We start from the raw sequence: 23,880 nt of genomic DNA, 5'->3' as shown, positions 1-23,880 counted from the left end.
ACCCGACTGCCGCTCCCGCTTCCCCCCCGACTGGACCCGACCCGACTGCCGCTCCCGCTCCCTCCCGACTGGACCCGACCCGACTGCCGCTCCCGCTCCCGCTCCCGTTTCCCCCCCGACTGGACCCGACCCGACTGCCGCTCCCGCTTCCCCCCCGACTGGACCCGACCCGACTGCCGCTCCCGCTCCCGCTCCCGCTTCCCCCCCGACTGGACCCGACCCGACTGCCGCTCCCGCTCCCGCTCCCGCTTCCCCCCCGATTGGACCCGACCCGACTGCCGCTCCCGCTCCCGCTCCCGCTTCCCCCCCCGACTGGACCCGACCCGACTGCCGCTCCCGCTCCCGCTTCCCCCCCGACTGGACCCGACCCGACTGCCGCTCCCGCTCCCGCTCCCGCTTCCCCCCCCGACTGGACCCGACCCGACTGCCGCTCCCGCTCCCGCTCCGACTGGACCCGACCCGACCCGACTGCCGCTCCCGCTTCCCCCCGACTGGACCCGACCCGGCTGCCGCTCCCGCTCCCGCTCCCCCCCCCCCGACTGGACCCGACCCGACTGCCGCTCCCGCTCCCGCTTCCCCCCGACTGGACCCGACCCGACCCGACTGCCGCTCCCGGACTGGATCCGACCTGACCTCCCCCTCCCCGACCTGACCTCCCCCTCCCCGACCTGACCTCCCCCTCCCCGACCTGACCTCCCCCTCCCCGACCTGACCTCCCCCTCCCCGACCTGACCTCCCCCTCCCCGACCTGACCTCCCCCTCCCCGACCTGACCTCCCCCTCCCCGACCTGACCTCCCCCTCCCCGACCTGACCTCCCTCTCCCCCTCCCTCCCTCTCCCTCCCCCCCCCCCCCACCCCACCGACCCGAACCGAACCTCCCGACCCGACCCGACCCAACGCCACCTACCTGTAAATCTGGTGCTGGGGATGGGCCCTGCCCGAAGTCTCGGGACCGGCCCGTTCAGCCTTCGGTCCCGATGGCAAACCGCTGCCTGAAAGGCCTGCCTGAAGCACTTTCACACAGGTAGGAACATGGTTTATTTAATCTTTTCTTTGCTTATAAATTTTTATTCAGGTTGGATTTATTTGTATAATATTTGTATAAGTATAACTAAGGATTTATTGTAGAATTTAATGACTTCCCTTCCCCGCCCCCCCCTCGTTCCTGATGCCTAATTTGTAACCTGCGCCTGATTTTTTAATGTGTAGACAAGGTTTTTTCAAGCGTACATAAATCTTCACTTACTCCATTCTAAGTTAGTTTGGAGTACGTTTTCACTGTGGAAACTTTGAAATCAGGCGTCAGGAATGACCGCAGCTCCGTCACGTTGTGTGGTCTCGGCGCGTTCTTGATGGCCTCCATCTTGACGTCGGTGGGTCTGATGCCGTCTGCCGCAATTTTTCTCCCTAAGGACTCAACCTTTGGCACCAGGAAAAACAACTTCGCGTGGGACTCGACCTGAATCTAGCTGACTTAGAACTTCTTCCAGGTTCTTCAAGTGTTCGATGGTTGTCTTGGAAAACCACGGTGCACGGAACAGACTTTAGCAGCCTCTACATGTTCCTTTGAAAAATTGCCACGGCCGATCGAATCCCAAACCGGCATCTATTGTCGATGAGCAGAGCTTTGTGCGTGTTGATGCAGGTGAGACCGTTCAAAGATTCCGCCAGCTCCTGTGTCATGTAGGCAGAGGTCAGGTCCAACTTGGTGAACATCTTTCCTCCAGCCAGGGTCGCTAATTGGTCGTCTGCCTTGGGTAGCGGGTACTGGTCCTGTAGCGAAAAATGGTTAACTGTTACTTTATAGTCCGCACAAATTCTGACCGTGCAGTCGCCTTTGAGAACCGGAACAATCGGACTGGCCCACTCGTTGAACTCCACCGGCGCGATGATGCCTTCTCGCTACAGCCTGTCCAGCTCAATTTACACTTTCTCTCGCATCATATATGGCACCGCCCGTGTCTTGTGGTGGATGGGTTGTGTACCGGGAACCAAGTGGATCTGCACCTTCACCCCTGAGAAACTTCCGATGCCTGGTTCAAACAATGACGGGAACTTGCTCAGAACCTGGGCACATGAGGCATCGCCGACGGACGAGAGCGCTCAGATGTCGTCCCAGTTCCAGCGGATCTTTCCCAGCCAGCTTTTGCCAAACGGTGGGGCCCATCTCCTGAAACAGTCCATGGTGGGAGTTCGTGCACTGCTCCATCACAGGAGACTTTTACTGCTGCGCTGCCAATAACAAGGATCAGCTCTTTAGTGTAAGTTCTTAGCTTGGTATGAATGGGGCTAAGCTTGGGCCTGTGAGCCTTGTTGCACCACAGCCTGTAGAAGGCCATTTTGCTCATGATAGACTGACTCGCACCTGTGTCCAGTTCCATGGATGCTGGAATTCCGTCCAGATGAACTTCTGGTATGATCGGTGGACATTTCGTGGTGAATGTGACATTTCGTGGTGAAGGTGTGTACCCATATACTTCTGCCTCCTTGGTTCGAGTCACTAGTTCAACCTGATCCTCCATGGATCGATTCCCCCTCTGCAACGTGGTGGTTTGCAGGTTTTGCAGCTCATCTGCCCGTTCGCTGGAGGTGTCCCATTGTTCCACAGTCTTTGCACACATTGTGTTTAAAGCGGCATTGATGAGCTAGATGATCACCTCCGCAGCGCCAACAAGGTGTTAATTGCCTCGCATTAACGATTGATGGCAGACTCTGGGCCATCTGAGGTCGTGTAGCTGCCGGCGTGTATATTCTGTCATATGCATTCCGGCCTGAAAACGACGTTACTTTGTGTACAGTACTAGCCGAAACCTCTTTATGCTGCAAATTTTGTTTGGTGTTATCGTTATGGCTTTGCTCAGATTCGGTGTTTCAGTAGTCAAGAGTTTGTGAAGGATAACCTCATGGCCAATGCCAAGCACAAAAATGTCTCTTAGCTTTTGCTCCAGGAATGCATCGAATTCGCATTATCCTGCAAGGCGCCTCAGTTTGGCCAACCAGGACATAGCTCGCCACTTCCTGGCCTTCAGACCGTTGACACATGTAGAATCGATACCTTGTCATCAAAATGTTTTCCTTCGGATTTCGGTGCTCCCGTACCAGCGTACGCAGTTCTTCATAGGATTTGGTTGTTGGTTTCACTGGAGCTAGAAGATTCTTCATGAGGCCATCGGTTGTTGCCCCACAGACGGTGAGGAGGATCGGCCTTCGTTTTGCAGCGTTCTCGTCCCCTTCCAGTTCGTTGGCGACGAAGTATTGGTTGTGTTGCTCCACGAAGGCCTCCCAATCGTCCCTTTCTGAAAATTTCTCCAGGATACCAACAGTTCTTTGCATTTTCGTGTGGTTGTTTGTTATCTCGTCGCCAGTTGTTAAGCTCATAAAGTAATGCAACTGAGTAGTGTTGACAATGATTAAGTGTGACCTTAGCTCCTTTATTCAAACTCCAGAGTGCTGGTCCAGCATGGGAGGCCTGCTTATATACAGTGCTCCCAAGGGATGCTGGGATCCTTTGGGACTCCAACAGGTAAGCCCTCTGGTGGTGGTATGACACAGGTTGACACGTGCTGCATACATGACAGGCTCAGTGTCAAATTTTGTCTCATAACGTTCCTGTGAAGCTCCTTGGGATGTTTTACACAGTTAAAGGTGCGATATCAATACAAGTTGGGGTAAGTGTAAACCACAAGGTGACAGGAAGGGACAATATGTATGAATATAAAGGGGCTGCAGGAGGGGTCAAAACTCAAAATCATGGTTTAAAAACTAGTATTAAAACACTCTACCTAAACGCACGCAGCATTCAAAATAAAGTAAATGAGTTGACGGCACAAATCATTACAAATGGGTATGATTTGGTGGCCATTACAGAAACGTGGTTGCAGGGGGGCCAAGACTGGGAATTAAACATACAGGGGTATCTGACAATTCGGAAAGATAGACAAGAAGGGAAAGGAGGTGGGGTAGCTCTGTTAATAAAGGATGATATCAGGGCAGTTGTGAGAGACGATATTGGCTCTGATGAACAAAATGTTGAATCATTGTGGGTGGAGATTAGAGATAGTAAGGGGAAAAAGTCACTGGTGGGCGTAGTTTATAGGCCCCCAAATAATAATTTCACGGTGGGGCGGGCAATAATCAAGGGAATAATGGAAGCATGTGAAAAAGGAACGGCAGCAATCATGGGGGATTTTAACCTACATATCGATTGGTCAAATCAAATCGCACGGGGTAGCCTGGAGGAGGAATTCATAGAATGCATACGGGATTGCTTCTTAGGACAGTATGTTACAGAACCTACAAGGGAGCAAGCTATCTTAGATCTGGTCCTGTGTAATGAGACAGGAAAAATAAACTATCTCCTTGTAAAAGATTCTCTCGGAATGAGTGATCACAGTATGGTTGAATTTGTAATACAGATTGAGGGTGAGGAAGTCTTTACTCATTGGAGTTCAGAAGGATGAGGGGTGATCTTATTGAAACATTTAAAATCATGAAAGGGATAGACAAGATAGAGGCAGAGAGATTGTTTCCACTGGTAGGGGAGGCTAGAACTAGGGGGCACAGCCTCAAAATACGGGGGAGCCAATTTAAAACCGAGTTGAGAAGGAATTTCTTCTCCCAGAGGGTTGTGAATCTGTGGAATTCTCTGCCCAAGGAAACAGTTGAGGCTAGCTCATTGAATGTATTCAAGTCACAGATAGATAGATTTTTAACCAATAAGGGAATTAAGGGTTACGGGGAGAGGGCGGGTAAGTGGAGCTGAGTCCACGGCCAGATCAGCCATGATCTTGTTGAATGGCGAAGCAGGCTCGAGGGGCTAGATGGCCTACTCCTGTTCCTAATTCTTATGTTCTTATAAGTCGTGTCTCAAACGAGCGTACTATGCTTAAACAAAGGGGACTACAGTGGGATGAGGGCAGAGTTGGCTAAAGTAGACTGGAAACACAGACTAAACGGTGGCACAATTAAGGAACAGTGGAGGACTTTTAAGGAGCTCTTTCATAGTGCTCAACAAAAATATATTCCAGTGAAAAAGAAGGGCGGTAAGAGAAGGGATAACCAGCCGTGGATAACCAAGGAAATAAGGGAGAGTATCAAATTAAAAACCAATGAGTATAAGGTGGCCAAGGTTAGTGGGAAACTAGAAGATTGGGAAAATTTTAAACGACAGCAAAGAATGACTAAGAAAGCAATAAAGAAAGGAAAGATAGATTACGAAAGTAAACTTGCGCAAAACATAAAAACAGATAATAAAAGCTTTTACCGATATATAAAACGGAAAAGAGTGACTAAAGTAAATGTTGGTCCTTAGAAGATGAGAAGGGGGATTTAATAATGGGAAATGTGGAAATGGCTGAGACCTTAAACAATTATTTTGCTTTGGTCTTCACAGTGGAAGACACAAAAGCCATGCCAAAAATTGCTGGTCAAGGGAATATTGGAAGGGAGGACCTTGAGACAATCAGTATCACTAGGCGGGGTAGTGCTGGACAGGCTAATGGGACTCAAGGTAGACAAGTCCCCTGGTCCTGATGAAATGCATCCCAGGGTATTAAAAGAGATGGCGGAAGTTATAGCAGATGCATTCGTTATAATCTACCAAAATTCTCTGGTTTCTGGGGAGGTACCATCGGATTGGAAAGCAGCTAATGTAATGCCTCTGTTTAAAAAAGGGGGCAGACAAAAGGCAGGTAACTATAGGCCGGTTAGTTTCATATCTGTAGTGGGGAAAATGCTTGAAGCTATCATTAAGGAAGAAATAGCGGGACATCTAGATAGGAATAGTGCAATCAAGCAGACGCAACATGGATTCATGAAGGGGAAATCATGTTTAACTAATTTACTGGAATTCTTTGAGGATATAATGAGCATAGTGGATAGAGGTGTACCGATGGATGTGGTGCATTTAGATTTGCAAAAGGCATTCGATAAGGTGCCACACAAAAGGTTACTGCAGAAGATAAAGGTATGTGGAGTCAGAGGAAATGTATTAGCATGGATCGAGAATTGGCTGGCTAACAGAAAGCAGAGAGTCAGGATAAATGGGTCCTTTTCGGGTTGGAAATCGGTGGTTAGTGGTGTGCCACAGGGATCGGTGCTGGGACCACAACTGTTTACAAAATACATAGATGACCTGGAAGAGGGGACAGAGTATAGTGTCACAAAATTTGCAGATGACACAAAGATTAGTGGGAAAGCGGGTTGTGTAGAGGACACAGAGGCTGCAAAGAGATTTGAATGGGTTAAGGTTTGGCAGATGGAATACAATGTCGGAAAATGTGAGGTTATCCATCTTGGAAAAAAAAACAGTAAAAGGGAATATTATTTGAATGGGGAGAAATTACAACATGCTGCGGTGCAGAGGGACCCGGGGGTCCTTGTGCATGAAACTCTTTTTGACCTTGTATCCGAAAAAGTTAGTTTGCAGGTGCAGCAGGTAATCAGAAAGGCGAATGGAATGTTGGCCTTCATTGGGAGAGGGATGGAGTACAAAAGCAGGGAGGTCTTGCTGCAACTGAATAGGGTATTAGTGAGGCCGCACCTGGAGTACTGCGTGCAGTTTTGATCACCTTACTTTAGGAAGGATATACTAGCTTTGGAGGGGGTACAGAGACGATTCACTCGGCTGATTCCGGAGATGAGAGGGTTACCTTATGATAGATTGAGTAGACTGGGACTTTACTCGTTGGAGTTCAGAAGGATGAGGGCTGATCTTATAGAAACATTTAAAATAATGAAAGCAATAGGCAAGATCGAGGCAGAGAGGTTGTTTCCACTGTTGTTTAGGCTCCGAGGGAAGTGCACATGAGTGCATTTTTCGGCATTGTTTTTCCCATCCTTCCGGGCAAGTGTTTACCTCCACAGTTGCTTTACTCCAGTTGCTTTACTCTATCCCCAAGAGGCTGGGTTAATGTCGAACTAATAGGTATAACCTGGCACTGCCTCTAACATTGGGTTGGCATCGTTCAGATCAAAACCAAATCTTTGAAACACTGAAGGGCATTAATGATGTAGATGCAAGCTGGTCATTATTGTGGACTAGAGGACACAGGTACAAGTTCATAAACTTTACATTAGGCTTGGGATTGGAAGACATTTCCCTCCCATAATGTCGTGTGTGCACAGTAGCGAATGCCAGGAAGAGCAGCTGATGCTGTGTGCTCCACTGCACTGTGCCACTGCTTCCCGTATAGTATTGATCTTAGCTCACACTAATTGACCATTGAATAAATACATCTCTTGGGTTACTCTGTTGTGAGGTCATTTCTACTGATTACATAAGGTGCTTTTATTGACGTTGCTGGTCTAATTCCAGGAGGGGAAAGCTTTCTCAGCCTCTCCACACTGTATTGTACCAAAGCGGAGTGATAACTTCTACAGCACTTTACACGACCCATCAAAAACGACTCAATGCTGCTGCAAGAACAGGATAATACAGCCTTTTACATTTCCATGTGCGATCGATGGCAAGAGAACAGCAGCATTTGCCATTGGCTGCAGTTTTATATCTTAAAAACAGCTTTTTAAAATTTATTACATCAGGACCTGTGTAGTTTCCTCAATGTACAGACTGTCCAGGACAAGAGACCGTTTACATTGCCTGTTTTTGTTTCTGCTTATTCGTGTTTGTTTTGTGTGCATTTATGTATTTGTTTTTCCACAAATCCCTTCATTTTAAAAATCTGGTCCCAGTCCTCAGTGCTTTTGTAGCAATTACACATCTACTCTGTTTGTAAAGGCCAGGATTGCTGTTTATTTGATAGTTTGATTATGCGTTAAATTGCTTTCAGCAGACTGCTCGTAAATCCGGCAAAACATTCATCATCCAGTTATTAAACTTTATATTGGATCTGGAATTCTCAGCTCTCCTGGAACAGGCTAATAAATATGTAAAGATAGACAATGCATTCTCGTGAATTATATGGTACAGGAAATGGTGGAGTGAATGGTGAGACAAACATTTTATTAAAATTAAATTCTGCAGTTGCAAATCACTAAATACACAGTGCAGTCTATAACACAGTACGATAAACAGACAATAGTGCCACCTGTTCTATGTTCCGGAATATCTTACAAGTATTTCAGGTGCTGAGTGGCTTCTGTGCTTTCCCAAGCTTTCTGTATTTTTCTTCTCCAAGTAATAGCCCATCCAGGAGCTTTTTTCTTGAAGTCATAGCCTCGTTCGAAACTGTGAAAATATTAGCTGTATAGTCAGACTTGTATTCGTATCGCACTTTATCGTGTTTAACAAACGCTTGTCATGCTTTTGGGTCATTGCGTTAGATATTCTTTTGGGTGAAGCATCACCAACCACGTCCCTCTGAATAGCGGTCCAGATAAACATTTTTACTGAATCGAGAGACAAGCTTGGAACTACTAAGTGCTTTTATTTGTATCTGATAGATGAACAAACAACACCAAATAAGATTTATGTCCGCCTGTACTGCTCCTTGTTTAAAATAAACACAAGTTGCTTTGTTTCTAAACATGGACCTTTAAACAGCGAACCACTTACTTTAAAACTCTCCAGCAATATCACTCTGGCTTAGCTGGCCTAGACTTCTAAAATACAAGCATCTTTTGGCTATTGGCTGAGAGCTTTAAACACTAGTGACTCTCTCTGACTGATCCAAGACAGTCAAATGTAAATCTCAAAGAAGAATTCTTTGCCAATTGAGCTTTCAATTGCAGAGAGCTCCACCCAGTCAAAGTCCTTTCCTCTTATTGGTCTCAACAACAGCTGGCAAACAAAGTTACTACCTCGGGTTGGGGTCGACCCTTTAAACTGTGCCCAAAGACCACCTTGTCTGTCCAGCTGTGATATGGACCAATTGAATAAACAACATCTTCAGCGACAAGGTGTCCCAATGGCAGTGCTGAGGGACAATGTGGAGCATCTCTGACAGCACAAAATATTTGGGCTGATTAACCAGTGAACATTACAGACCACTATTGTGTGTGCCAAAACACATTGAGCACTTTCCCAGACAACTGTCCTGAGCTCATAACTATCAGGTAACAGGAAACATTTTCATGGCTTTGGAACTTAACTCCTTATATGTTGATTCTAACTAAACAAAAATACAAGTTTAAAAACATTTAATATGATTTTAAAAAAATCTGTTTTTCTACAATCTCAAAACATTTCACATACATAACGTATGTCTGCAACTCCAGCAATCATTTTGCACATAGCAAGGTTACAAAAACAGCAATGAGATTAAATCTGTTTCTAGTGCTGTTGGTTGATGGAGAAATGTTGGCCAGGACACCAGGGGAACTCACTGCATTTCTTTGAATAGTCATGTGGGATCCATGCAAACCAGCAGACATGCCCTAAGTTAACGTCTCATCTGAAGAGCGACTCCTTCAACTTGCTAACTTTGGATGGACTTGTCATCACATGACCTCCCACATCCAAATGCGATTGGTTGCCTGACCTGTCCATCCTCACTGTGCACCATCTTGGATGGTCAAAGCACCCATTTTGGATATTTCTTGTTCCCCTGCGATTTTTCTCCTGTGCTGCTCGGAGCAGTGTTTGGGAGAATCATCTTCAATTCCTGGAGGCTCCAGGACAATCTGCATAGTTTATCGTCCTACCGCCGGCAGCGCAGCTTTTCTTTAGAACTAGACTGTCAGCCTGCTTTATTTGCTGCACTCCTCGAGTGCGGTACTTAAATTACTCCTGAGTGATTATATAACTAGAGAAACTTTCAGCTTGGGGATTCCTAAAGAATATTTTCCAGTCACGTTTCAGTGGACAGTTTTTGAAGTTATCCTGTTGGGATAATCAAGGGGCTATTGGGAGGGAGAGAGTAAATACAATTGCTATCACTAATGAAGTAGTACTCGGTAAAATAATGGGACCAAAGGCAGACAAGTCCCCTGGACCTGATGGCTTGCATCCTAGGTCTTAAAAGAAGTGGCTGCAGAGATAGTCGATGCATTGGTTGTAATCTACCAAAATTCCCTGGATTCTGGGGCGGTCCCAGCGGATTGGAAAACCGCAAATGTAACGCCCCTATTTAAAAAAGGAGGCAGACAAAAAGCAGGAAACTATAGACCAATTAGTCTAATATCTGTCGTTGGGAAAATGCTGCAGTCCATTATTAAGGAAGCAGTAGCGGGAAAAGCATTATTCAATCAAGCAGAGTCAGCATGTTTTTATGAGAAATCATGTTTGATAAATTTGCTGGAGTTCTTTGAGGATGTAACTAGCGGGGTGGATAAGGGGGAACAAGTGGATGTGGTGTATTTGGATTTCCAGAAGGCATTCAATAAGGTGCCACATAAAAGGTTACTGCACAAGATAAAAGTTCACTGGGTTGGGGGTAATATATAAGTATGGATAGAGGATTGGCTAACTAACAGGAAACAGAGAGTCAGGATAAATGGGTCATTTTCTGGTTGGCAAACAGTGACTAGTGGAATGCCACAGGGATCGGTGCTGGGACCTCAACTATTTATAATCTATATTAATGACTTGGATGAAGGGACCGAGTGTAATGTAGCCAAGTTTGCTGTTGATACAAAGATGGGTGGGATAGCAAATTGTGAGGAAGACACAAAAATCTGCAAAGGGATAAAGACAGGTTAAGTAAGTGAGAAAATATTTGGCAGATGGAGAATAATGTGGGAAAATGTGAGGTTATCCACTTTGGCAGAAATAATAGAAAAGCAAATTATAATTAAATGGAGAAAAATTGGAAGCTGCTGCAATACAGAGGGACCTGGGGGTCCTTGTGCATGAAACACAAAAAGTTAGTATACAGATACAGCAAGTAATCAGGAAGGCAAATGGAATGTTGGCCTTTATTGCAAGGGGGGATAGAGTATAAAAGCAGAGAAGTCCTGCTACAACTGTACAGGATATTTGAGGCTGCACCTAGAATACTGCATACAGTTTTGGTCTCCGTATTTAAGGAAGGATATACTTGCATTGGACGCTGTTCAGAGAAGGTTCACTCGGATTGATTCCGGAGATGAGGGGGTTGACTTATGAGGATAGGTTGAGTAGGTTGGGCCAATACTCATTGGAATTCAGAAGAATGAGAGTTGATCTTATTGAAACATATAAGATAATGAGGGGACTCGACAAGGTGGATGCAGAGAGGATATTTCCACTCATCGGGGAAACTAAAATAAGGGGACATCATCTCAGAATAAGGGGCCGCCCATTTAAAACTGAGATGAGGAGGAATTTCTTCTGAGGGTTGAAAACCTGTGGAATTCTCTGCCCCAGGGAGCTGTGGAGACTGGGTCATTGAAAATATTTAAGGCGGAGATCAACAGATTTTTTGAGCGATAAAGGGTTGTGGGGAGCGGGTGGGGAAGTGGAGCTGAGTCTATGATCAGATCAGCCATGATCTTATTAAATGGCGGAGCAGGCTCAAGGAGCCCGGTGGCCTACTCCTGCTCCTATTTCTTATGTTCTTATGGGACATGTCTCTTCGCGGCTGAGGGACATGGCAGACTGAGTGCGCGAGGCTGCTGGTCAACCTTTCACCTGTTGGCGTGTGCCCCAACAGTTGAGTTCTTATTTCATATTTTATATCCTGTTGCACAGTTCCTTGAAAAGGAATAACTTAAGGTTGAAAAAATTATATATGGCAGCTGAGTGTTTGTGAACAGAGCACCATCTTCAGTCACCTGCCTGGAGCAGAGGCCCCAAACCTGGCTGCTATTTGATGCACTGTCAAGACCTAATGTTAAGGGTGTGTGTCTAAATTACATATTCAAACCAAGATTACACATTGACATTTAATGAAGGAAAAGATATCCGTAAATGTGCACACTAGATCATTACCTCAACCTCTGATGAACTGTGCACAGTGTAATTCTAGGAGGCCAGACACCGAGAACTAAATTTTTTTTTTTTTTTAAGTGTCACAAGTTATTTATTGTACGTATTGAACCTCCCTTATCCGGAATCCTTGGTACTTGGCCTGTTCTGGATAAAGGATTTTTCTGGACGAGGGGTGGTCACGTTAAATTGGATGGTACAGGTACTGAGCAAGGGGATATTGGGGCTGGGAGTGCGGCAGAGAGATCATGGAGGGGGGATGTTGTGGTGGATCGCGGGGTCAGGCCAGCGATTGCGAAAGTCGGCAGCGAGGAAGGACTTCAATTTGTTTATGTCAGAGTTCTGCATATGCCCTACTCGGTGGCCGGGAATGTTTCTGGACGAGGGGTGATTCTGGATAAGAAAGGTTCAACCTGTCGTACTTCAAAAAGGCCATCCTTATAAGAAGCGAATAATAGTATTATTCGAATATCATTATGCATAAAATTGGCAAAATGTGCTTGTGACGGGTTTGGACAGGTTGGATGCAGGAAGAATGTTCCCAATGTTGGGGAAGTCCAGAACCAGGGGTCACAGTCTAAGGATAAGGGGTAAGCCATTTAGGACCGAGATGAGGAGAAACTTCTTCACCCAGAGAGTGGTGAACCTGTGGAATTCTCTGCCACAGAAAGTCGTTGAGGCCAATTCACTAAATATATTCAAAAGGGAGTTAGATGAAGTCCTTACTACTCAGGGGATCAAGGGGTATGGCGAGAAAGCAGGAAGGGGGTATTGAAGTTTCATGTTCAGCCATGAACTCATTGAATGGCGGTGCAGGCTAGAAGGGCTGAATGGCCTGCTCCTGCACCTATTTTCTATGTTTCTATACCGAACTACCAGCCTTTTGTGTTGGTGACATTCACAGTGGGAGACAATCGCTTGCAATGAGTCCATCACGATGCACTGGACTAGGACACGCATGTTGCAAGCCATAATGGATGATGCATCTCCACAGTACAGCTGATTTGTGGCCATGTTCTGACACATGTGTACTTACTTACTAGTAGTTCATCACTCAGGCATAAAGATAGAATGATAGAATTGGGTTTCATATATATCTCATGCCATTGCTTACCGACATCGCTCTGCTGTCAAAATGAACCAGGAAATGAAATATTGAGTTGATAATAAAGGGTTTGCATTAGCAAGGTGTACATGAGTTTAAGGGTGCATTGAGACACGAGAGAAGATGCTCATTACAATATTTCACTTGGATATTCCAAGATCCTGGATTGCACATTCTGTCTGCAGATATTTTGGCTATCATTAATTATGCTCAATGAAAATTAAACCCAAGTTACACTCGTAATACTGAAATGAAATCTACAAAATCGGTTTGGATGATCAAAAGGAAGGGTGTTCATAACCAGAATTGATTGTTTAACGTATTTTCCCATCTAATTAAATAATAGGCTGAATTCCATGTTCCAAAATTGCAAACTAAAATGTTAGAAACATAGAAACATAGAAAATAGGTGCAGGAGCAGGCCATTCAGTCCTTCTAGCCTGCACAGCCATTCAACGAGTTCATGGCTGAACATGAAACTTCAGTACCCCCTTCCTGCTTTCACGCCATACCCCTTGATCCCCCGAGTAGTAAGGACTTCATAGAGAATTCCACAGGTTCACCACTTTGTGTTTCCCACAAAGATCCTTGTTTTGAAATAAAATTTTAAACCAGATGATCACTAATTGATGAAATAAACTTCACATTTCTGAGTTGAAAACATTAAATTCATCTTGCATTTTTAGGATAATCAGAGTTTCCCTCATAAATCGTGGGCTTTAGTGGTGGAAGTGACTTGTTACAATGCAGCAATGAGGCAATGGACAAGCAGTTACCAGCTTGGGGCAGTCAGTATTAAATGTTTTTTAAAAAGCTGTAGCCAGATGCGGTGATACCTGATTGGAGCCAACAGCATGTCAGCCATCCAGATACAACATTTGTGCAAACCGGATGGTTGACATTTACATGAAGCAAGCCTGAGGCAAGCTCCGATTTATTGCAAAGAAACCAAATGTCTTCATTCGCAATCAGCAAAGTCAAAGCTTCAGTCACACAAACGTTCTAGCAGTAGCTGCCAAGTCACTTTGTCTGTTCCGTACGTACGGTTTTTGTGGCATTCTTATTGCCTGAACTGATTGCTAATCTAAGAAGAGGGAAAGTTGAGCCCGGGTTCCCTCTCCCGACTGATACTGGCTGATAGAAAAAAGCAAGGGTGTGTGGACATAGACTGAGGGAAAATCAAATTTGCCTTCTCATAGTTGCAAAGCCTGTCGGCATTCATGGTTTACGCTCACACATAACGAATGGGCGGTTGGGTGAGGTATCGGAGGGCAACCTGTGGTTTCAGCAATAATTCACCAACACTGAGAGAAATGACCATTTCGGTTTTATTTGTGGTATTTGTTGAGGGATGCATATTGGGCAGGAAACCAGATTTTAGAATAGTATATCAGGATCTTTAACATTTATCCGAACAGGGAGATGGGGCTTTAGTTTAACATCTTTTCCAAGAAATGGCAACTCCAGCAATACAGCTGGAGTGTCAGTCTGGTGCATGCACTCCAGTCCTGGAGTTGGACATAAAACCACAACTTTCTTACCCAAAGTTGAAATGCTGCCAGTCTATGTGTTTTGTGTGGCAATGTCAGTACCCTTGTTTATGAATTGTACACATGTTCGTATACCTTTTATACCCCAAACACAATGCAATGCTCTGGGGTCTTGGCTGCCAGTTAGTTTCTCCTTTGCATTCTGTTGGATTTTGCAGCTGACTGCAGTTGTGCAGTCATACTGTAATGTAAACACACATTTGCAAAACCCTCTAAATTATTTTTACTGATCGAGGAGCCTGAAGGGACAGATTAATATTTAATAATGATGAGCCCACAGCTGTATCAGTTACAATCTGTTCAGATGTTAATGGAGGTCCTGTATGTAGTATGCTTAAAAAAATCAGCCATCATTCATTCTGTTCTCATACAGCAATCAATTTGTGATTTTTTTTTTTTGTGAACGACATATACACCTGTTCAAGTGTCAATCGAGGTTATATGGCCAAGACGTGGTGTGGGGTGAGGTTGCTTCCAATTGGGCCAAGTTGACAGGCTCCTTATGTTGTGCCCCAACAAATAGGGATAATTTCCTCTGTGCAGCAAAATTCGAAAACCTGCTTTTTATAAACACACAGCACTTCTCTCCCTCTTCCCCCGCCCCCCCCCCCACCCCCGCCCCCTCCTGATGTGTTGGAAGATGTTACAAATTTCATGTATGTCGTATGTCATGGGTTCAGTGTCATAAGACCTTCATAGCCGACGGAGATGAAAATGATACTCCACTGATCAGTGGAATGAAACTTCCTGCGGATGGATGCCTCCGACCTGCAAAACATCTACCAACTTACCTGATGGTCCTGGAGGTTTGGACACTTGTGCTCCTGGACTTCTACGCATCGGCCTGCGTAGAGACCCAGGGGCGCATGCTATTCGCAAGCACCCTGGGATCACTTGGGCTAGCCCAACCAAAGAAGGGAATTGCCATTCACAGTTATGGAGGTTCCAAATGTACGGAACTCCCATAGGTATGAATGGGGATCACAAAAAAGATACCTCCACACACCAAATGAAAAAAAATTACATATTTAAAATTAATTAAAATGGCAAAATGAAAAAGGAGGTGGAGTAGCCCTGATAATAAAGGATGAGATAAAGGTAGTAGTGAGAGAGGATCTTTTCCCAGAAAGTCAGCATGTAGAATCACTGTGTCGACCTAAGAAATAACAAAAGGCAGAAAACACTTGAGAGTAGTTTCTCGGCCCCCTAACATAAATCATAGTGTTGGACAGAGTATAAATCAGCAAATTAGAGGAGCATGTAACAAGGGTGATCTAAGAATCGTGGGGACTTTAATTTTCCTATAGACTGGGAAAACCAAATTGGCAAAAGTAGCTTGGAGGACGAGTTCAGGGAATGCATTAGAGAGAGTTTTGCAGAACAATATGTTGAGGAACCAAGGAGGGAACAGGCTATTTTAGATCTAGTATTGAGTAATGATACAGGATTAATTAGTAATCTCATAGTAAAGGATCCTCTGGGGAAGAATGATCATATAATAGAATTTCATATTAAGTTTGAGAGTGATGTTGTTAAGTCCAAAACTAGGATCTTAAATTTAAATAAATCCAAATACGGAGGTATGAGAGACGAGTTGGCTGAGGTATATTGTGAAATTAGATTAAAAGATGTAACAGTCGATAAACAATGGTAAACATTTAAATAAATAATTCATAATTCTCAACGAATATGCATTCTAAGGGACTCCACTGGAAAAGTGGTACAACCGTGGCTAACTGAAGAAGTTAAGAATAGTATTAGATTAAAAGAAGAGGCTTACAATGTTGCTAAAAAGAATAGCAAGCCTGATATTGGGAGGGTTTTAGAAATCGGCAAAGGATGACCAAGAAAGTGATAGAGGATGAAAATAGAAAATGAGAATAAACTCGCAAGAAACACAAAAACAGATTGTAGGAGCTTTTACAAGTATGTATAAAGGAATATATTCGCGGAATGAAACATGAGCCTCTTGGAGGCAGAAACAGGAGAAATTATAATGGGGAATAATGAAATGACAGACGAGTTGGCTGAGATATATTGTGATAAAATTCTTACGAGCTGAGAGGCTGTTTCCCTTGGTGGAGAGTCGAGAACTAGGGGTCATTGTCTCAGGATAAGGGGTCGACTATTTAGGACTGAAATGAGGAGAAATTTCTTCACTGAGGGTTGTGAATCTTTGGAATTCTCTACCCCAGAGGGCTAGGGATGTTTAGTCGTTGGATATATTGAAGACTGAGATTGATAGATTTTTGGACACTAAGCGAATCAAGGGATATGGGAATAGGGTGGGAAAGTGGATTTGATGGAGAATTTCAGCCATGATTTTATTGAATCATGGAATATGCTCAAGGGGCTGTATGGCCTACTCCTGCTCCTACTTCTTATGTTCTTGTGTTAAGTGCAAGGTGATTTAAATGCTGTGGCACTGAGTGAGTTCTGATGTCATGATTTGGAGGAATTTTATATTGGTGGGTGAAGTCCACTTTCACGTTATTTTTTAAATCTAGCATATGTGACTTGATTTCAAATCCTGTTGGTGAACGGTAAATTCACAGAAGGTATTGTTTTTCCTGCTGTTTACAGACAGACAATTCCGAGTGCTGTTTCTGAGCACGGTCAGGACACGACACACCTACAAAGAACCACCGACCTCTGTGAGACGGAGAGATGCTCAGCTGGAGGAGTCTACGGAGGACCTGGAGTACGGCTTCTTGTCTAGTTATAGGATGCTGAATACCATTCTCACCAGGACACAGTTTCTTGTGGCAGTGGTCGGCGATCCAGTAGCTCTTTGTTCCATTGGAAAATGCCGGTGAGTTTCTGGTTTTCTCTTGCAGTAAGGATATGCAAGTAGCACAGAGTGAATTGATGTAGCTGAAGTGATTTAAGCTGCAGGACAATCACCTGAATTCCATTCAAGTGCACCATGACTCCATTATCATTGTCTACTTCACGTGTTTTCAAATTGTGATTAGCCAATTTGATAATGTATCTGTAATAATCAAGAGGTTGGAATGACATAAGCCTGGAGAATAGTCCTCGAGTTGTTGATTGAGATCATTGCAGCCTCTGATTCAATAATGGCCTTTCAAAAAGGAACAGCAATAATCATGGGTGATTTTAACCTTCATATTGATTGGACACAGCAAATTGGCCAGGGTAGCTTTGAGGAAGAGTTTATAGAGTGTATCCGGGATAGTTTCCTTGAACAGTACGTTGCGGAACCAACCAGGGAGCAGCCTATCTTAAATCTGGTGCTGTGTAATGAGACAGGATTAATAAACGATGATCTAGTAAAGGATGCTCCAGGAATGAGTGACCATAACATGGTTGAATTTCAAATTCAGTTGGAGGGTGAGAAAGTTGGATCTCAAGCCAGTGTCCAAAGCTTAAATAAAGGAGACTACAAAAGTATGAAGACAGAGTTGGTTAAAGCGGACTGAGAAAATAGATTAAAGTATGGGATGGTTGATCAGCATTGGCAGACATTTAAGGAGATATTTCATAACTCTCAACAAAAATATATCCCAATGAGAATGAAAGACTAAGAGAAGGGATAACCATCCGTGGCTAACTAAGGAAATAGGGGATAGTATCAAATTGAAAACAAGGGCATACAATATGGCCAAGACTCGTGGGAGGCCAGAGGATTGGGAACATTTTAAAAGCCAGCAAATAATGACTAGAAAAATAAGAGAGATGGGGAAGATAGATTATGAAAGTAAACTAACACGAAATATAAAAATAGATGGTAAGAGTTTCTACAGGTACATAAAAAGGAAAAGAGTGGCTAAAGTAAATGTTGGTCTCTTAGAGGATGAGACTGGGGAATTAATAATGGGGAACAGGGAAATGGCAGAGACATTGAACAAATATTTGGTATCGGTCTTTACGGTAAAAGACACTCAAACCATCCCAATAGTGGATAATCAAGGGGCTATAGGTAGGGAGAAACTTAATACAATCACTATCACTAATGAAAGTAGTACTCGGTAAAATAATGGGACGAAAGGCGGACAAGTCCCCTGGACCTGATAATCGACCAAAATTTCCTGGATTCTGGGGAGTCCCAGTGGAATGGAAAACCACAAATGTAACGTCCCTATTTTAAAAAAAGGAGGCAGACAGAAAGCAGGAAACTATAGACCAGTTAGCCTAACATCTGTCGTTCGGAAAATGTTGCAGTCCATTATTAAGGAAACAGTAGCGGGACATTTAGAAAAGCAAAATTCAATTCAGCAGAGTCAGCATGGTTTTATGAAGGGGAAATCGTGTTTGACACATTTGCTGGAGTTCTTTCAGGATGTAACGACCAGGGTGGATAAGGGGGAAACTAGTGGATATGGTGTATTGGGATTTCCAGAAGGCATTCGATAAGGTGCCACATAAAAGGTTACTGCACAAGATAAAAGTTCACGGGGTTGGGGGTAATATATTTGCATGGACAGAGGATTGGCTAACTAACAGAAAACAGAGAGTCGGGATAAATGGTTAATTTTCCGTTTCGCAAACAGTAACTAGTGGGGTGCCGCAGGGATCGGTGCTGGATCTTCAACTATTTACAATCTATATTAATGACTTGGATGAAGGGACCGAGTGTAATGTAGCCCAGTTTGCTGTTGATACAAAGATGGGTGGGAAAGCAAATTGTGAGGAGAACACAAAATCTGCAAAGGGATATAGACAGGCTAAGTGTGGGCAAAAATTTGGCAGATGGAGTATAATGTGGGAAAATGTGAAGTTGTCCACTTTGGCAGAAAAAATAGAAAAGCAAATTATAATTTAAATGGAGAAAAATTGGAAGGTGCTGCAGTACAGAGAGACCTGGGGGTCCTTGTACATGAAACACAAAAAGTGAGTATGCAGGTACAGCAAGTAATCAGGAAGGCAAATGGAATGTTGGCCTTTATTGCAAGGGGGATAGAGTACAAAAGCAGAGAAGTCCTGCTACAACTGTACAGGGTATTGGTGAGGCCACACCTGGAGTACTGCGTACAGTTTTGGTCTCTGTATTTAAGGAACGATATACTTGCATTTGACGCTGTTCAGAGAAGGTTCACTAGGTTGATTCCGGAGATGAGCGGATTGACTTATGAAGAAAGGTTCGGTTGGGACTATACTCATTGGAGATCAGAAAAATGAGAGGTGATCTTATTGAAACATATAAGGTAATGAGGGGGCTTGCCAAAGTGGATGCACGGAGGATATTTCCATTCATAGGGGAAACTAAAACTTGGGGGCATAGTCTCATAATAAGGAGCCGCCCATTTAAAACTGAGATGAGGAAGAATTTCTTGTCCCAGAGGGTTGTAAACCTGTGGAATTCTCTGCCCAGAGAGCTGTGGAGGCTGGGTCATTGAATATATTTAAGGCGTAGATAGATAGATTTTTGAGCGATAAGGAAGTAAAGGGTTATAGGAAATAGTCAGGGAAGTGGAGCTGAGTCCATGATCAGGTCAGCCATGATCTTATTAAATGGCGGAGCGAGCTCGAGCGGCCAAATGGCCTACTCCTGCTCCTATTTCTTAAGTCCTTATGAAGATGCAAAGTTAAAACCGTTGAACAAGAACCGAAAAATTCAAACAGAATTATAAAATGAGTATAGAAACATAGAAAATAGGTGCAGGAGTCGGCCATTCGGCCCTTCTCGCCTGCACCGCCATTCAATGAGTTCATGGCTGAACATGCAACTTCAGTACCCCATTCCTGCTTTCTCGCCATATCCCTTGATCCCCCTCGTAGTAAGGACTTCATCTAACTCCCTTTTGAATATATTTAGTGAATTGGCCTCAACTACTTTCTGTGGTAGAGAATTCCACAGGTTCACCCACTCTCTGGGTGAAGAAGTTTCTCCTCATCTCTGTCCTAAATGGCTTACCCCTTATCCTTAGACTGTGACCCCTGGTTCTGGACTTCCCCAACATTGGGAACATTCTTCCTGCATCCAACCTGTCTAAACCCGTCAGAATTTTAAACGTTTCTATGAGGTCCCCTTTCATTCTTCTGAACTCCAGTGAATACAAGCCCAGTTGATCCAATCTTTCTTGATAGGTCAGTCCCACCATCCCGGGAATCAGTCTGGTGAACCTTCGCTGCACTCCCTCAATAGCAAGAATGTCCTTCCTCAAGTTAGGAGACCAAAACTGTACACAATACTCCAGGTGTGGCCTCACCAAGGCCCTGTACAACTGTAGCAACACCTCCCTGCCCCTGTACTCAAATCCCCTCGCTATGAAGGCCAACATGCCATTTGCTTTCTTAACCGCCTGCTGTACCTGCATGCCAACCTTCAATGACTGATGTACCATGGCACCCAGGTCTCGTTGCACCTCCCCTTTTCCTAATCTGTCACCATTCAGATAATAGTCTGTCTCTCTGTTTTTACCACCAAAGTGGATAACCTCACATTTATCCACATTATACTTCATCTGCCATGCATTTGCCCACTCACTTAACCTATCCAAGTCACTCTGCAGCCTCATAGCATCCTCCTCGCAGCTCATACTGCCACCCAACTTAGTGTCATCCGCAAATTTGGAGATATTACATTTAATCCCTTCGTCTAAATCATTAATGTACAGTGTAAACAGCTGAGGCCCCAGCACAGAACCCTGCGGTACCCCACTAGTCACTGCCTACCATTCTGAAAAGTACCCATTTACTCCTACTCTTTGCTTCCTGTCTGACAACCAGTTCTCAATCCCATGTGCTTTAACTTTGCACATTAATCTCTTGTGTGGGACCTTATCGAAAGCCTTTTGAAAGTCCAAATATACCATATCAACTGGTTCTCCCTTGTCCACTTTACTGGAAACATCCTCAAAAAATTCCAGAAGATTTGTCAAGCATGATTTCCCTTTCACAAATCCATGCCTTCTTGGACCTATCATATTACCTCTTTCCAAATGCACTGCTATGACATCCTTAATAATTGATTCCATCATTTTACCCACTACTGAGGTCAGGCTGACCAGTCTATAATTCCCTGTTTTCTCTCTCCCTCCTTTTTTAAAAAGTGGGGTTACATTGGCTACCCTCCACTCGATAGGAACTAATCCAGAGTCAATGGAATGTTGGAAAATGACTGTCAATGCATCCGCTATTTCCAAGGCCACCTCCTTAAGTACTCTGGGATGCATTCCATCAGGCCCTGGGGATTTATCGGCCTTCAATCCCATCAATTTCCCCAACACAATTTCCCGACTAATAAGGATTTCCCTCAGTTCCTCCTCCTTACTAGACCCTCTGACCCCTTTTATATCCGGAAGGTTGTTTGTGTCCTCCTCAGTGAATACCGAACCAAAGTACTTGTTCAATTGGTCTGCCATTTCTTTGTTCCCCGTTATGACTTCCCCTGATTCTGACTGCAGGGGACCTACATTTGTCTTCACTAACCTTTTTCTCTTTACATATCTATAGAAACTGTTGCAAAATCCGTCTTAATGTTCCCTGCAAGCTTCTTCTCGTACTCCATTTTCCCTGCCCTAATCAAACCTTTAGTCCTCCTCTGCTTAGTTCTAAATTTCTCCCAGTCCCCGAGTTCGCTGCTATTTCTGGCCAATATGTATGCCATTTCCTTGGCTTGAATACTATCCCTGATTTCCCTTGATAGCCACGGTTGAGCCACCTTCCCTTTTTTATTTTTACGCCAGACAGGAATGTACAATTGTTGTAGTTCATCCATGCGGTCTCTAAATGTCTGCCATTGCCCATTCACAGTCAACCCCTTAAGTATCATTTGCCAATCTATCCTAGCCAATTCACACCTCATCTTCAAAGTTACCCTTCAAGTTCTGGACCATGGTCTCTGAATTAACTGTTTCATTTTCCATCCTAATGTAGAATTCCACCATATTATGGTCACTCTTCCCCAAGGGGCCTCGCACAACGAGATTGCTAATTCATCCCCTCTCATTACACAACACCCAGTCTAAGATGGCCTCCCCCCTAGTTGGTTCCTCGACATATTGGTCTAGAAAACCATCCCTTATGCACTCCAGGAAATCCTCCTCTACCATATTGCTTCCAGTTTGGTTAGCCCAATCTATGTGCATATTAAAGTCACCCATTATAACTGCTGCACCTTTATTGCACGCACCCCTAATTTCCTGTTTGATGCCCTCCCCAACATCACTACTACTGTTTGGAGGTCTGTACACAACTCCCACTAACGTTTTTCCCTTTGGTGTTCTGTAGCTCTACCCATATAGATTCCACATCATCCAAGCTAATGTCCTTCCTAACTATTGCATTAATCTCCTCTTTAACCAGCAATGCTGCCCCACCTCCTTTTCCTTTTATTCTATCCTTCCTGAATGTTGAATACCCCTGGATGTTGAGTTCCCATCCCTGATCATCCTGGAGCCACGTCTCTGTAATCCCAATCACATCATATTTGTTAACATCTATTTGCACAGTTAATTCATCCACCTTATTACGGATACTCCTTGCATTAAGACACAAAGCCTTCAGGCTTGTTTTTTTAACAACCTTCGTCCTTTTAGAATTTTGCTGTACAGTGGCCCTTTTTGTTCTTTGCCTTGAGCTTCTCTGCCCTCCACTTTTCCTCACCTCCTTTCTGTCTTTTGCTTTTGTCTCCTTTTTGTTTCCCTCTGTCTCCCTGCATTGGTTCCCATCCCCCTGCCATATTAGTTTAACTCCTCCCCAACAGCACTAGCAAACACTCCCCCGAGTACATTGGTTCCGGTCCTGCCCAGGTGCAGACCGTCCGGTTTGTACTGGTCCCACCTCCCCCAGAACCAGTTCCAATGCCCCAGGAATTTGAATCCCTCCCTGCTGCACCACTGCTCAAGCCACATATTCATCTGCGCTATCCTGCAATTCCTACTCTGGCTAGCACGTGGCACTGGTAGCAATCCCGAGATTACTACTTTTGAGGTTCTACTTTTTAATTTAGCTCCTAGCTCCTTAAATTCGTTTTGTAGGACCTCATCCCTTTTTTTTTTTACCTATGTCGTTGGTACCAATGTGCACCATGACAACTGGCTGTTCTCCCTCCCTTTTTAGAATGTCCTGCACCCGCTCCGAGACATCCTTGACCCTTGCACCATGGAGGCAACATACCATCCTGGAGTCTCGGTTGCGGCCGCAGAAACGCCTATCTATTCCCCTCACAATTGAATCCCCTATCACTATCGCTCTCCCACTCTTTTTCCTGCCCTCCTGTGCAACAGAGCCAGCCACGGTGCCATGAACTTGGCTGCTGCTGCCCTCCCCTGATGAGTCATCCCCCTCAACAGTACTCAAAACGGTGAATCTGTTTTGCAGGAGGATGACCGCAGGGGACTCCTGCACTACCTTCCTTGCACTGCTCTTCCTGCTGGTCTTCCATTCCCTATCTGGCTGTGGACCATTCACCTGCGATAAGACCAACTCGCTACACGTGCTACTCACGTCA

At 44.5% G+C, this 23,880-nt stretch overlaps 1 protein-coding gene across 4 annotated transcripts in view; it reads left to right on the top strand.

Moving 5' to 3' along the window:
• Positions 1-23,880, top strand: part of LOC139281294 (probable helicase with zinc finger domain) — a 369,458-nt gene that overhangs the window by 187,612 nt on the left and 157,966 nt on the right. For all 4 annotated transcript variants that reach the window (XM_070901422.1, XM_070901423.1, XM_070901420.1 and 1 more), the window contains one exon: positions 17,046-17,274. In XM_070901422.1, coding sequence (XP_070757523.1) covers positions 17,046-17,274 — 229 coding nt within the window. The remainder of the gene's footprint in view (positions 1-17,045; positions 17,275-23,880) is intronic.

This window comes from Pristiophorus japonicus, chromosome 15 (genome assembly GCF_044704955.1).
Source record: "Pristiophorus japonicus isolate sPriJap1 chromosome 15, sPriJap1.hap1, whole genome shotgun sequence".
Classification (NCBI taxonomy): domain Eukaryota; kingdom Metazoa; phylum Chordata; class Chondrichthyes; family Pristiophoridae; genus Pristiophorus; species Pristiophorus japonicus.
This window is presented reverse-complemented; position numbering and strand designations above follow the sequence as displayed.